Here is a 14,879-nt window from a genome sequence, read left to right on the forward strand (position 1 = left end):
TGTACTTTGTTGATCTCCCTGTTCTGCTCCCCACTCTGTCTCTGGTGAAGCCTCTCACCACCCCTGCACCTCTGGCCTGTACCCCAGTTCTGTATAAATAAATAATTAAAAAAAAAAAACTTCTCCCAGGAGGAAAGGAGGCAGAAATTACCCCAAATGTCATAGATTAGAACAAGAAGGACATTATTTCCCATAATTCTGTGGCTGAGTGTTCCTTCTGCTCTTCTAGCCTGGGTTCCCTCAGTCAGCTAAATTCGGGGATGGGAGGTAAAGGGCTGAGCATGGGAAGGGTAGACAGCTGGGCTACCCTCCCCATAGGGATTCCTTCCTGGCTTGCTTTGTAGATTCCTGGGTGAGTCCTATGATTTGCTTTGATGACATATTGAGGCAGAAATAAGGTTGCCTGACTTCTGAGATTAGGTTTTAAGAAGACTGTAGGCTTCCTCTTCTGTTCTCTTTTTTCCCACTGTTCAGTGTTTATTTGGTGTTTTAGTTGGTGTGGCACTATAATATTTGGTTCCATTGCTAATATGCAGATTTTTCTTTTTTTACATTTTACAGCCACATACTATTCTGATACATATATTACACAAAATAAGATTATTTAGAGCAGGTATGCCCAAAACAGGTCACGCTAGATGTGTAGGTTGGATTTCAGGATTCTGCTTATAAGGGTGGGGGGGGGGATGAAGTTGCATCAGGGGTGTTGGGTGACTCTATAAACACATCTGGTTTATATGACTCTATAAACACATCTGGTCTGAAGGGCAATTGTAGCCCGTACAACATCAGCAATGGAATCCTGAGGTGGTAGAACTATTTTATACTAACCAGTTTAGGACTGCCGTCCAGCATCAAGATAGAGCTGCAGGGTTTTAGGAACCATTCCCATTTCTGCATGGGGAGATAGATGTTGTTAGGCTGTATTAATATTATTTAGTTACAGGTCAGATAAAAGAACAATTTGCACAATCTCTGATTAAAACCCTGTTGACACCTTGACTGTGAAGTGGGACAGCATTAGAAGACTTTAATTTTTTTATGTATTATTTTTTTTTACATCATTTTTCATCTTGTACATTTTTTTCATCTTGGTGTAATACCCGTGGACTTCCCATCACCAATTCACCCCTGTGCCATCACCATAGTCCCATGCTCTCTTCTCACCCCAGTTTTGATCCTATTCTCCTCTCTGCCCCTGTAGAATGTCTCTGATTTATAGTTATTCATTGATTTTGTTTCTACTTTATTAAAATTGTTTTTTTTTCCCCCAGATCCCTTACACTTCTGCTTTGAGTGAAACCATCTGGCATTTTTCTTTATCTTTCTGGCTTATTTCAGTAAGCATGATCCCTTTTAGCTCCATCCATGTTGCTGCAAAAGGCATGTGTTTTTATCTTTTTTGATTGCTGAGTAATATTCCAGTGTGTGTGTGTGTGTGTGGGTGTGTGTGTGTGTGTGTGTCTGTGTGTCTGTGTGTGTATCACATCTTCTTGATATAGTCATCTGTTTTGGGGTGTTTGGGTTGATTCCACATCTTCCTTATTTTAAATAGAGCAGCAATAAACATGGGGGTGCAGTGTCCTTTTGAGTCAATGTTCCTTTGTCCTTTGGGTAGATACCTACGAGTAGGATTGCTGGGTCATATGGAAGCTCTATTTTTTTTTTAAAGATTTATTTATTTATGCTTATAGAACTGGGGTACAGGCCAGAGGAGTGATGGGAGAGACAGAGTGGAGAGCAGAACAGGCAGATCGATGAAGTACACTGCTGAGGGAAGCAGCAGGTAGACACGAGAGGTCTGCTGTGCCATGTGGGTCAGCTCCCTGGCGGGGGATTGCATTCATGCTGCAGTGGCTTCAGAGAACTTCATATGCAGTGCTTTAACCCACTGCACTACCAGAAAGAACCCTGGAAGCTGTATTTTTAATCTTTTGAGAAACCTCCAAGCAGCTTTCTATAGTGGTTGAACAGTTTGCCTTCCCACCAGCAGCGTAAAAGAGTTCCTTTTTCTCCACATACTCACCACATTTGTTGCTAGTAGAAGACTTTAAAACCACAGCTCTTTTTGGATTCCCCAGCACATGGTGTGCTCTTCCTCAGATGAGGCCTTTCATTCTCAGGTGGGAGTCGCTTTCACCACATCTGAGATTGCATTCAGTCCCAAGTTGCAAGACCCAGTGAAGAAGACATTTTGTATTCCACAGAGACCATCATGATGGAAACTGGTTGGAACCACCTAAGAGTCTCCATTATATTGTCTGCCAAATCTGCTCCTAATAGGCCAGTGGCTTTCCAGTCTGATCATCTCATAAGCACTGTTGACCACTTCTTCCTACTGTTATCTGCCTCAGTGCCTAAACCAGGCATTTCTGGGAGACACCAACAACATCCCTACCCCCTGCACGGGCACATTCAGTCTCCATGCTCCCTTAGAAGCCACCATGACAGTGTAATGGGTGAGCGTTATCTAATGGGGGGGGTGAATCTGGTTTGCAGGCATTTCAATAACACAATTTTGGAGAAAGCTACTTATCTTCCAAGCTATGTAACTGAAGATATCCACTGGATTGGAAACAAATCACTTGCAGCTTTGGCCGTATTTCACAATATTAGCAGTGATGCATTTGCAAGGTATTCACATTATACTGGACCAAATTGAGACGGTTTTCTCTCCCTTGTTGATATGTCTCAGTTGTGATGAGAATAAGTTTGGATTTTGCAGACACAATATAGTATTTGCCAGAGGTGATTTTGAGTGTCCTAAGGAAAAGCTTGCAAACTTGGTTTGCTCTCGAAGATCCATCATCTGTTCTTTTAGTTGTCTTCCATGATATCAGTAAGAACAAATTCATCTGCCAAGTCCTCCATTAAGATAACAATGTCACAGGTCATGGCAGTGGCACTAACACCAACAACAGTAGTCTTATTCTGGGGGGCATTTTCCTCCTGAAGAAGATTCTGAATCAGCTGATCTTTGAGAGTTGCCATCTTGAACTTGGAACTAAAAGCAATGAAAAGGGACCTCCCTGGTGGCACAATGGGTTAAAGCATAGCACAGTGAAGCTCTTTGAAGCCACTGTAGCATGAATTCAAATCCCGGCCAGAAAACTGACCCACATGGTGCAGCAGACCTCTCCTGTCTTGCCTGCTGCTCCCCTCAGCAGTGTATTTCTGTCAACTCCTATCCCACTCTGTCACTGGTGAATCCTCTCACTTCCTGCACCTCTGGCCTCTACCCCAGCTCTTGTATGGATAAATGAATGAATCTTTTTTTGTTTTAATTTTATTTTTAACATCATTCCCATTTTGTGCATTTTTTCATCTTGGGTGTAATCCTCATGGACTTCCCACCACCAATTCACTCATGTGCCATCACCATAGTCCCGTGCACTCTTCCCACCCCCAATTTTGACCCTGTTCCCTCTATCCAGCCCCATAATGTGTCTCTACACAAGGGACACAAAAACATTGATTCAAAAGGACATCTGCACCTCCATGTTTATTGCTGCTCTGTTTACAATAGGGAAGATGTGGAATCAACCCAAATGCCCAAAAGTAGATGACTGGATTAAAAAGATGTGGTACATATACACAATAGAATATTACTCAGCAACCAAAAAAGATAAACTCATGCCTTTTGCAGCAACATGGATGGAGCTGGAAGGGGCCATGCTTAGTGAAATAAGCCAGAAAAAAAAGGAAAATACTGGATGGTTTCACTCATAGCAGGAATGTAAGGGATCAGGGGGAAAAAAATTGCAATAAAATAAAAGTGAAAAACAATGAACAACAATTAATAAATAAATCTTAAAAAAAAAGAAATAAAAGCAGTCCCTCCCTGGTGGCACAGTGGGTAAGGACACAGCACTGCAAGCTACTGCAGTCACTTCAGTGTGAATTGGCTCCCTGGCCAGGGGGGCGCTCCACATGGCACAGCAGACCTCTCATGACCCGCCCGCTACTTCCCTCAACAGTGTACTTCGTTGATCTGCCTGTTCTGCTCCTCACCCTGTCTCTGGTGAAGCCTTTCACCGCCCCTGCACCTCTGGCTTGTACCCAGTTCTGTATGAATGAATAAATAAATCTTTAAAAAAATAAATAAAAGCCCCAATGGTTCTATTGGGATGGCAGCAATGGCTGCATTGGCTCCAGAGTTGTGAGCAGGTGCTTCTGTACCCACTTGTGCTCTTCACTACTTCCCAGATTTCTTTATGCCATGAAGAAAGTTCACCATTCTTACTTTCTCCACAGCAGTTACTTAACCTAGTTGTAGTGTTTCTGGGAAGATTATGGACAGAAGTGGACAAGACACTACATATAAGGTTTATCCCTGCCAAAGCACAGGTGTCTTCCTCCCCTCCCCACCCCCACTTCCCTGCTGACACATACATTTAGGCACATTGGATTGGAGGGTCTTTCTTAATTCTGCCTTAAATTATTTCATCAATCAATTATTTCTCAATTCTGCCTTAAATTATTTCATCAATGTGATGTACTCATTTACTCATAATTCATTATAGAACACTTATCAGATTCCAGACTCTGTGCTGAGGGTACAATGACTTTATTTTGAGTAACTAAGAGAACACAGATCCTGATGTCAAGATTCTTGTATACTGTTGAGCAGAGGACATTAAACAATTAATTGGACACTGAGAAGATCCGGAGAGACGTTCTTAGAAAGGAACATCCGATCTGAGCCTTAAAGGATGAGTTTGTATTCCCTATGTCCCTTCTCATTCTCACTTCTCTAGCCTTTCCTTATCTCTCGTCACCCTCACCAGCGATCTGTTTCACTTAGGAGCTACTAACAAACAGATAGTTAATACTGTCTAGAGCCTCCTTTAATCTAAGATCTGAAGTTTCTAAAGGACACACAGCTTCCTTTTTACTGTGTAGAAATTAGAGAAAGCTTTCTCTCATGACTTACATCTAACACCCTACTCTTTGTGTTTGCAGCAACTCAAGCACCCCAACCTGGTCAACCTTATTGAAGTCTTCAGGAGGAAGCGGAAGCTTCACCTGGTGTTCGAGTATTGTGACCACACAGTTCTTCACGAGTTGGACAGATACCAAAGAGGGTAAGTACACGTACAGAAAAACCAAAGCACCAAGATGCGTTAGGGAGAGTTATCAGTGAACTCTTTTCAGATTAGAACTTTTTTTCAGCCACTGCTTGTTGAATCTGCTACTTGAGCTGTGGCAGAGGAGTTACCAGTGTTGGGAAAGAGACCATAGTGAATCGTTTACATGAAGAAACCACAGTAACACTATTAGGTTGAATTTTATTTCTTTGGTACGTATCTCTTCATAGAAACTATTTTGGTCTCTAAGAAGGAAGGGTATTAATTACTCTGGGAATAGAAGGGAAGTATAAGAACCTGAAGATTGAAAGGAAGAGTCCAAGAACAACGGCTAGGAGGAAGTCCTCCTAATGGCTAATGAATGTGGTGTTTGACCCAAAGCAAGGTAGGTGTCTGGTAGGCTGTTTGGGTCAAACATTTTTGGTTCCTAGTGACAAACCCAAGGGAAGCAAACATAGATGCAAAATGAATGCAGTGGTGGCCATACTTGGAAGGGGGTTGACTGAAGGCTCTGCTGATTTAATCCTGCTTTACCTACCTTACTGTAGGGGAAGTGAAGATTGGGCAGGCTTGTACACTGGGGGCCGGTGGCTGTGACCTGTGGCCCTGACTGTGCTAATGTAGGAGGCACTTAGGAATGTGGCCTGGGGCAGGCGTGCTTGATAGTGGACACCTGGAGAATGGTACGGGCACTTAAGTGGGCTCACCTGTGCCTCAGGCTGAGGCAGTAAGGGTGCATCACACAGAAACAGCTACAGCAGAGGACAGTGGTTAAGAGAGGAAAAGCCCAGAGAGAGTACAGATTTGCCAGGGGCTAGGAGGCCTGCCCGCCTGCCCTGTTCTGGCTGTCCCACTACATTTGCACAATACCTTTCTGTACAAGAGTAGAAAGTTTGGTGAGTTTTTGTCCAAAAGGGAGGTGCTTCCTGAGGCTGAAGATAGCTCTTTGCCACGGTGAGCAGAATCCAGGCTGAATTTTGGTTCCCACCCACTCCCCAACTGGGTGTCTTAAAGCAGTGCACCACAGACGGTGGCTGTTCTCTCCCCTTCTCAGCTCTTCTCTATGTGCTGCCCTCGCTCTGTAGATGAGCCTCTCTTATATGGTGGATTTTGTAGAGTGTGTATGGGATAGTTAGGAGGGGAAAAAATGTGAAGTGAGAAAGCATGACCACATTTTATCAACCTATTATCAACCATTCTAGAATAAAAGTAACTCTAGAAGATAACATCTACAGACTAAGTCCAGTTGAAAGACTAAACTCGGGTGATTCAACTATAACTGGAGAAGGGGGGGGTAGAATAATTAATAACTCTGGGAGCCATGATTCAAAGTGAGTTGATAAAAAAAAGACTGTGGAGGAGGTAAACTTTGAGATAAAAGATAAAGAGATTTAAGAGATGTTGAGCAGAGAAGGCTAACCTCTCCTCTCCTTATTTTGCTCTGCTCCCAGGATACCATCTTTGTCTGGGGACGATACGCTGTGCTGTAGATCAGCACAGTGGGTTTTTGTCCTATCCCAGCTCCCGTTCACATGCTGTGGCTGGGGGCTGAGCCTCTCAACTGCTTTTTCAAGTCTTGGGCAATGGCTCGCTCTGCCATGTGGTGGAGGTTATATATGATCCACCATGACCTCCGGGCAAATGGGATTAAGATGACTCGTGGTTTGTTAGTGACCATGGCACAAGCTTTTCATGTTAGTTTACACAGCCCGAGAGAGCCAAGAGAACAGAAACCTCCCCTCAGGAAGTCATTGATACTGGGAAATTATGTGTTCAAGGCAGAAAACATTTAGTATGTTGATATTTGTTCTTTAGACAGCTTGCAAATGACACTGTAGTTCAACTTATTAGTATAAGTTCCTTAGTTATGTGGTACTAAGGAGAAGTTGCAGGGGGTTTAATTATATTAGATTGAGTTGCTTGGGAACAGTGATTTTTGGGAGCTGGAAAGCTAATGGGAGTCAGTTATTTTATGGCTTATAGTTTGAGAAGAAGAAAAAAAGGACATAACAAGGCATGGGTAGAATTTTTAAAGATAATTGTTTAAACAAATCTACTAGCTAAAATATGTTCTTGGAAATAGAAAATGGTTTATACTGAGGTGAGTTAGAGAAGAAGACCAATAGATACATGGGGTTAAGTACAAGGAACTTTATTTCCAAGTGACCATGTACCACGGTCTGTTAAACAGAAGACAGACTTAAGGAACACTATAAACGAACAAATTTAAAACATAAGATTTATTCTAAGATGCATCAAAGTTTTGATGAATGGTTTGGCTTCTTGTAATATCACATATCAGAAGAGCTGTAGTAGAGAGCACAGCTTCTGTATTGAAAACGCTAGAAATAGATTCATATCCTTTTTTCATCATTTCTCTCACAAGTATATTGAATTTTAAGAATCAGTTTGATCTCTTCACTTTCAGACAGCAGTTGTCTATGTTTCTGTCATTTTGTTTTTTGGTATTAGGATGTTAGGGTCACAGTACAACCTCTCCCCAAAACTTGGAGAGACAGAAGATTGCTTTTTTGAGATTTAGTTTATGAAACCAACATATGCATCAGGACAGAGCAACACTAAAGAGATGAAAATGGCTGGCTAGCTTATTAGGTTTGAGTGAATGCATGTGATCTGTCTAATAACAAGGCCTTTCTGATTTGGAGAGATTGGCATCCAGGTTTATATGTCAGGATAGTAAATTTGTTTAATGTTCACCTGTACCTTTGAAATAGATACTGTCTTGGTATGCTGACAAAATTAAGTGTGCAAATCCAAAACCATGGTAGAAGCAACCCGTGTTTACTTCACACAAGGCACAGCATGCTCGGCAGTAAGAGGATGAGGTTTCTCTTTCAGTTCTGCTCTTCACTTAATATTCCTTCATATGCATTCCTCTGTCTTACAACATGTCAGAATGACTGAGATACTACATTTCAATATATCACCATCTAACCATTCTTTCATTGCTGAATATTAAATTCGCTTTTGATGTTGGATCTGCTAAATGATAAGAACCACCCCACAAATAGTGTTTTCTTCTTTTGTAAATTGGTGGTGGGAAGCCCACGGGGATTACAACGAAGGTGGAAAAAGACACAAAATGAAGACTGATGTAAAAATGTATTTAAAAAAAGAGAAAAAAGTTCTCAAGATGGGATTATGGGTCATAGGATTTGCCAAACCAAACCAATTTACCTTAGCCCCAAAGATGTGGGTTTAAATATTTTTTCTTTATGTCTGTTATTAAAATGTTTGATGACTGAATTCCACCCAACATCTAAGAAAGAAATAATATCAATTGTAAGTAAATTGTAGCTAGAAGTCAATTGTAAATATAGGAGAGAGAAACACTTCTCAAATCATTTTATGAGGCCTGTACCATTCCTTAATATCAAAGCCAAAAGAGAACTTTCCAAGAAAAGATAATGACATGAACTTGGGGGGGGGGGGAAATAATCCGTATGCAATTATTATCCAATCAAATCTAGCCAAGTAATGTTATATGAAATGAATGACACAGTTATTTATTGCTTTATCAATTTTTAGACATTCTCCATAGATGACTTCTTCTGATAGATGAATATTTATCTGAGGGATACCACTGTTCCCTCTGCTTAATTTTTCTATTCCTATCAAACAGTAACATAACACTTTTATTAATTCACTGCTTTCATAATTATGTCAAAGGAAATATTACTTGTAGCTGAAACTTTTACCTTACTGTGTTTCCTTTGTACTTTTCCAACAAATTAATATTTTCCTGCTTTGTAAATGTGTTTGATATTCTTTAACCTATTGCTGACTTTTCTTGCTTTTTGGTATATACTCTCACAGCATAGTCACATCAGTTTAGTTCCATTTTTTCTTGGTGTTACCTGTCTTCCACACCATCCTCCGTCTGCCTGGCTTGCCGTGCTCCTGCTTGCTGCCCACTGTCCTCCTGGGACACCCCTTTGCAGTCATCTTTGGAAACCCTCTGCAATTCCGTGTTCAGATTCACTACTTACTGTATCTCCTGTCTTCCTCTCTCTGAATCCACTTACTTATTTTGGCCATGCACATCCATCTCCAACTGGTTAGAAAGTCATGCAGAAATCAGGACTGCAGGGCCCTCCCTGGTGGCACAACAGATTAAAGCACAACACTAGGAAGCTAGAGCCACAGCCGCTTTGGCTGTGAGTTTGATCTCCGGCCGGGGAGGTGACCCACATGGCACAGCAGACCTCTCCTAACTTGCCCACTGCTCCCTTTAGCAATGTACTTCATCAGTCTGCCTGTTCTGCCCCCAACTCTGTCTCTGGTGACCCCTCTGATTCCCTGCACTTCTGGCCTGTACCCCAGTTTTGTATGCATAAATAAAATCTTTGAAAAGAAATCTAGACTACAGATATTTCTAAGGATGCCCTGTCTTGGACTTCTTCCTTGGAGTCAAACAGTTGGGAGCCCTTTATGTTCCTTGGGGCGAAACAAAATTCCCCAAAGCAGCAGAAAGAATGCTATGAGGTCACACAGGTAGGGGATTCGGGAATGGACCCCCGCCATCTCTAACCCAGCAGAGAGAGATTCCATTCTCTCTCCTTAGAAGGAGTGCTTCTATTTAGCTGGACAGTCCAGTGGGGTCCAGAGAAGTGACGATAGTTCTCAGCAGGTGACTAAACTGAAGACCCCAGGAAGACCCTCTGGTAACAGGGAGAGAAGGCATGCCTTCCTGAGCCCCTTCACCTGATGTGAATCAGAAATTAAAAAGAGTGTCCTTGCTCAATTTTCCAAACTATGCCTATGTCTCCATTTCTAGCTCTGAGGAAGCTGACACCTTCAGGAGTATAAATCCCTCTCAACCTATCCACTGGCCAGGGGTTCAAGAGACTCAGCCAGATGCTGCCTGGCATCTTCTGAAATATCAGTGACAAAGAGGTCTGGTCAGTTACCTAATCTCATAATGGAGGAGAAGCAGGCGCAGGAGAAAATCTCAAGTGCCTTCTTCCCTCACAGTTAAGGATGAGCTTATTCATGAGGGAGTTGGTCTTTCATTTAGAAACCCCATGGGCTCATCAGGGCAATGAAGAAAGGAGAATTGGACCCCTTCCCTGTCACTGTTCAGGGCTTCCCCACTCCAAGCTCAGCCTACCTCGTGTGGAAACACAGACTGTGAAATGGAGAGAATTCCTGGTCCTCGCCAACACAAGCTTCATCTCTCAAATCCTGCCTTAACCTAAGGGTCTGGCTAGTCACTCAGGCTCTTCTGAAACTTTTAAGTTTGTACAACCTTTCACATTTATTTAAGATGGTATAAGGGAGAGAGAGCATGGTGATGACAACCCTCAGCATTCCTGGCTCTTGAGTCATGCCGTTGCAGTCTGGATGGGCAGCTTTCTGTGCCTGGAATGTAGTTATCATCTTGTCATCTCCCTTCACTGTCCTCTTAGACATTCCCATGGCTTTCCTCCTGTGTCGGGTCTCCAGTTTTCTCTCTTATGTAATCTTTTTTGGCGGTGTGCATCCTTGAGGGCCTCTTGAGAGGTTAAAAAGAGAAAAAGGTTAAGGCCTTGCCCTGCATGTTTAAAAATCTTTTTTATCCTCACCTCACACTTGATTAATATCTAGTTTGGGTATGGGGTTTTTTAATTGATAAGTAATGGGCATATAACATTGTATTCGTTTTAGGGGTACAACCAAGTGGTTTGGCTTATTTAAAATGGGGCTTCCCTGATGACGCAGGGGTTAAAGACACAGCACTATCAAACTACCACCAGCCACTGCAGCAGAATTCAATCACTGGCCGGGGAGGTGACCACATGGCATGGCAGACCTTTTCTGACCAGTCCACTGCTCCCCTCAGCTTATTACTTTGTCAGTCGGACTGTTCTGCTCCCACTCTATCTCTGGTGAATCTTCTCACCTCCCCCTGCACCTCTGGCCTGCACCCCAGTTCTTGTATGCATAAATAAATAAATACTTCTAAAAAGTAAAATATTTTGCAAATGATGATCAGAATAAGTTTAATTGAAACCATTACACAGAATGGTAATTCTTTTTTGTGTGTGTGATAAGCACTTTCAAAATTACTCAGCAATTTCTAAATATACAATATTGAATCATATATACTCATATATTATTAACTATACTCACCATTCTTTATATTGTACCCTCAGGGATTTTACTGGAAGTTTGTGCCTCTTGCACTCCTTTCTTCCATCCCTGACCTCTGGTGACCACCAACCTGGTCTTTGTATCGATTGATTCACTTTTTTTTCAGATTCCATTTTTGAGATTCCATGTAGTCTTTATCTTCCTCTGACTTACTCTGCTTAGGGGAGTGCCCTCCAGCTCCATCCATGTTGTCACAAGTAACAGGATTTTCTTCTTTTTTATATTGGAATAGCATTCCAGGTAGTATGTGAGTGGCTATAGTGGAAAATACTATTCCTTTAGAATTTTGAAGGTATTTTAAAGCTGTTTTCTGTCTTCCAGTGCTGTTAAATTGGGGCTTTCGATTTCTTTGTGAAGGCTTATTTTTTATTTCCAGAAGTGTATAGATCTCCTCTTCTGTTCATAGCATTCTGAATTCTGAAAACATGGCCCTTGATTTTCATCCATTATGCTGGCACTTGCTTAACACTTTCTGTTTGAGAAAAAAAAAAATGAACTCCTATTAGTGATTTCCTATACTTTGCTTTTTTTCCACTTTCTTTTTCTTGTTATTTGAATGTTGGACTGACTGACTGGTCCTTCTGTATTTTTACAGTGCTGTATTCTTGTTTCATAGCTGCAATAGCTTTTCTTATTCTCCATGAAAACTTTTTAAAATTCTTCTCTTCACACTTAGTTTCTATTATTTTAAATTGTTTTTTTTTTGTCTCTTTCTTTTAAAAAAAAAAAGATTTATTTATTTATTTATGCATACAAAAACTGGCATACAGACCAGAGGTGTGCTGGGAGGACTCACCAGAGAGAGTGGGGAGCAGAGTAGGCAGATCCATGAAGTACACTGCTGAGGGGAGCAGCGGGTTAGAGAGGAGAGGTCTGCCATGCCATGTGGGTCAGCTCCTAGCCAGGGAACAAACTCATCCCACAGTGGCAGGGGAGAGCTTGAGACTAACCCTTGCACAACCAGGGAGTCCCCATTTCTAACTTTCTTATTGAGGATTTCTGGAGGAATTACATTAGCTCTGGTGGTATGCCCATGATTATAAGTAAGGTAGTTTCTTGGTGAAACTCCGAAATTTACTATGGGATCATCTAGCTGACCTATTTGCTAAGGGAGCCCCAATCTTAGGAACTGCAAATCGTTCCTCCTGAACTTCCAAAAAAAATCTCCTATATTTTTCCCAGAGAGTAAGTTCTGGTCATCAGCTTTCTCAGAACCTGGTGAGAGATAAGGCCTAGGAATCTCAGCACTCACTATTTGTATGTCTGTGATCATTTAATCTCTGAAGCAACATTCACATTCTCAATTTACCAAATGTTTTCTGCTTTATTCTTTCCAGAAAACATAACTCCAGCCTTCCACTAGGTAGGGGGAAGTGTGCTCCCTACTGGAAAAGAATAGGGGAGCAGATCTCAGGTCTCATTATTTCTCAGGTTGCCCACACTTTCTTTTCCTTCCCTGCCATAGAATCATGGCTGCTAGTTCCTGAGCTTCTGAGGCTTCTTTGTGGTAAGTGGTTGCTCCCCTTCTTTCCCTTCTTGTGGCTTAGCTTTCAGCTTTCTACGGTGTGTTGTCAGTTAGCACCCACTTCCTGGATCCCCAAGTGTGATGCTATTATCTCTTCTGTAATCTTTGACTCTTAAAACAACTGAGTAGCTCTCGTCAGGTTTAGGGAGGGAGTGAAATCAGAGGGATTTGTTCCATCACCGCCTTATTGCAGAAGTCCTCGGAAACACTTCACTCTCCTTTGACACTGTGAGTGTTGTCTCAGATCACTCCGTGCTCAGTGCCAATTTCATGGAGAATTCCCCTCTTCTTTCTGAGCTCTACATGTTGACAGGCCCTCCTCTTTGTACTGTATTTACTCCTTAAGTGGCTTCACCCAGTCCCAGAGCTCTAAATACCATCAATATGCTGATGCTTTCCAAATTTACGTCTGCAGTCAGGCCTGCCCTCTGCAGTCTTCCCCTTGGGTGTCCAACAGCTTCTCAGTGTCCATCCCCACCCTTCCTCAGAAGCCCGCACATCCACCAGTGGTCTGCTCAGTAGACTCTACCATAAACCAGCTACACAGCTCAAACCTTGGTGCTCTGCCTTGATTCTTGTCTGTATCTTATATCCAGGCTCTCAGAAAGTCCTGAGGAATTTATTTTTAAAATATAACCCAACTCTACCCACTTCTCACCACCTTAAACCACTACTTCAAGTGCCTCAAGCAGAGAAGCTTGAGATATAGGAGCGCCCTTAATAAGACAGTGCCCCCACCACCCTTCTGTTCACAGCACCCTCTGTTCAGATGTAATCCAAGTTTGGTCTAACAACAGAACTTATTCTGTTTTTCTCCCTTTCCATCTTTGTAAATCCCTCCTCCAACAGTGAAAAACTGTCACCTGTCATCAACTGAAAAGGATCTTAGAGATACAGTAGAGGCCCTGGCATTCAAGAGAAAAAAATAGAGTGATAAAAAGCCCAAGAAAACACTAGGTTTCTTATAAAGAGTTTTTCATTTGAGAATTGTGTGCTAATGTGCCCAGTCATAGTGGAGCATTAATGACATTCAATTATAATTTACCTCCAAATGCTCCTTTTGCTTTATTTCTTTTTTAAAAAAGATTTATTTATTTATGCATACAATAACCAGGGTACAGGCCAGAGGTATGGTAGGGGGTAGGGGGGTGGGGTGAGTGGATTCACCACAGACAGAGTGGGGAATCGAACAGGCTGGTCTAGTGAAATACACTGCTGAGGTGAGCAGGGGGCCAGACAGGAGAGGTCTGCTGCACCATGTGGGTCAGCTCCCTGGCCAGGGATTGAACTCATGCTGCAGTGGTTACAGATAGCCTCATAGTGCTGCAACTTGACCCCTTGCACCACCAGGGAGGTCCTTATTTATTTCTTTTGGGAAATGTCCTTGAAGACTAAAGTTGCCCCTCAGTGATAACCTTACATGAATACTTAATTTATGAAATTATCAAAATAGGTTCCTTTTTTTTTTCTTTTTGCACAGAAAGTACATACAGGAAAAAGCATTTCCTCTGCAGTGTCTACTACTTAGTAGTAATTTTCTGACCCTTCTTTCTAGATAGTGTTTTAGCATGTATACTAGAATCAGGAATTTGGAAGGAAACTCTTTCAAGCCCAGGGTCATCATTCTGATCCAGAATTGTCCCGGCTAGACTTCCTGGAAGTGGCTCTTCATTTCCTCCACGTCGTCCCACTGTTCAAGTGCCCTCTGGCCTGCCTGAGAGGATTTCCTGAACATCTGGTCTGTGACAGCAGTGGCCTCTTATTCAGTGACTTTTTTTTTTTTTAGGTATCTGTACCACCACTACAAGAGTTCCCTCCCTGGTTTATTTATTCATTCAGGCTGAGGACTAAAACTGTGTTATTTAATATTTGATCATAAAAACATTTAAGTCCAGTGATGGGAAACCCATGGGAATTACAATTGAGACGAAAAAAAAAATGTACAAAATGATGTAAAAATAAATTGTTATAAAAAATAAGTTAAGTCCAGCTGGTAGATGGAAGTCTCTGAAAATAAGTGTCCTCTCTGCTCTCTCTGTAGTTCATTTCACACATTGTCTATTTTTTTAATGCTTAGAGAAGATGCCTTTTTTTTTTTTTTAAAGATTTATTTA

General features: G+C 41.9%; 1 protein-coding gene across 1 annotated transcript in view; it reads left to right on the top strand.

Moving 5' to 3' along the window:
• CDKL1 (cyclin-dependent kinase-like 1 (CDC2-related kinase)) overlaps positions 1 to 14,879 on the top strand; it is a 45,206-nt gene that overhangs the window by 17,697 nt on the left and 12,630 nt on the right. Inside the window, exon 3 of the mRNA XM_012724419.1 lies at positions 4,963 to 5,084. Coding sequence (XP_012579873.1) covers positions 4,963 to 5,084 — 122 coding nt within the window. The remainder of the gene's footprint in view (positions 1 to 4,962; positions 5,085 to 14,879) is intronic.

This window comes from Condylura cristata, unplaced genomic scaffold (genome assembly GCF_000260355.1).
Source record: "Condylura cristata isolate star-nosed mole 26May11 unplaced genomic scaffold, ConCri1.0 scaffold00013, whole genome shotgun sequence".
In the NCBI taxonomy this organism is placed as follows: domain Eukaryota; kingdom Metazoa; phylum Chordata; class Mammalia; order Eulipotyphla; family Talpidae; genus Condylura; species Condylura cristata.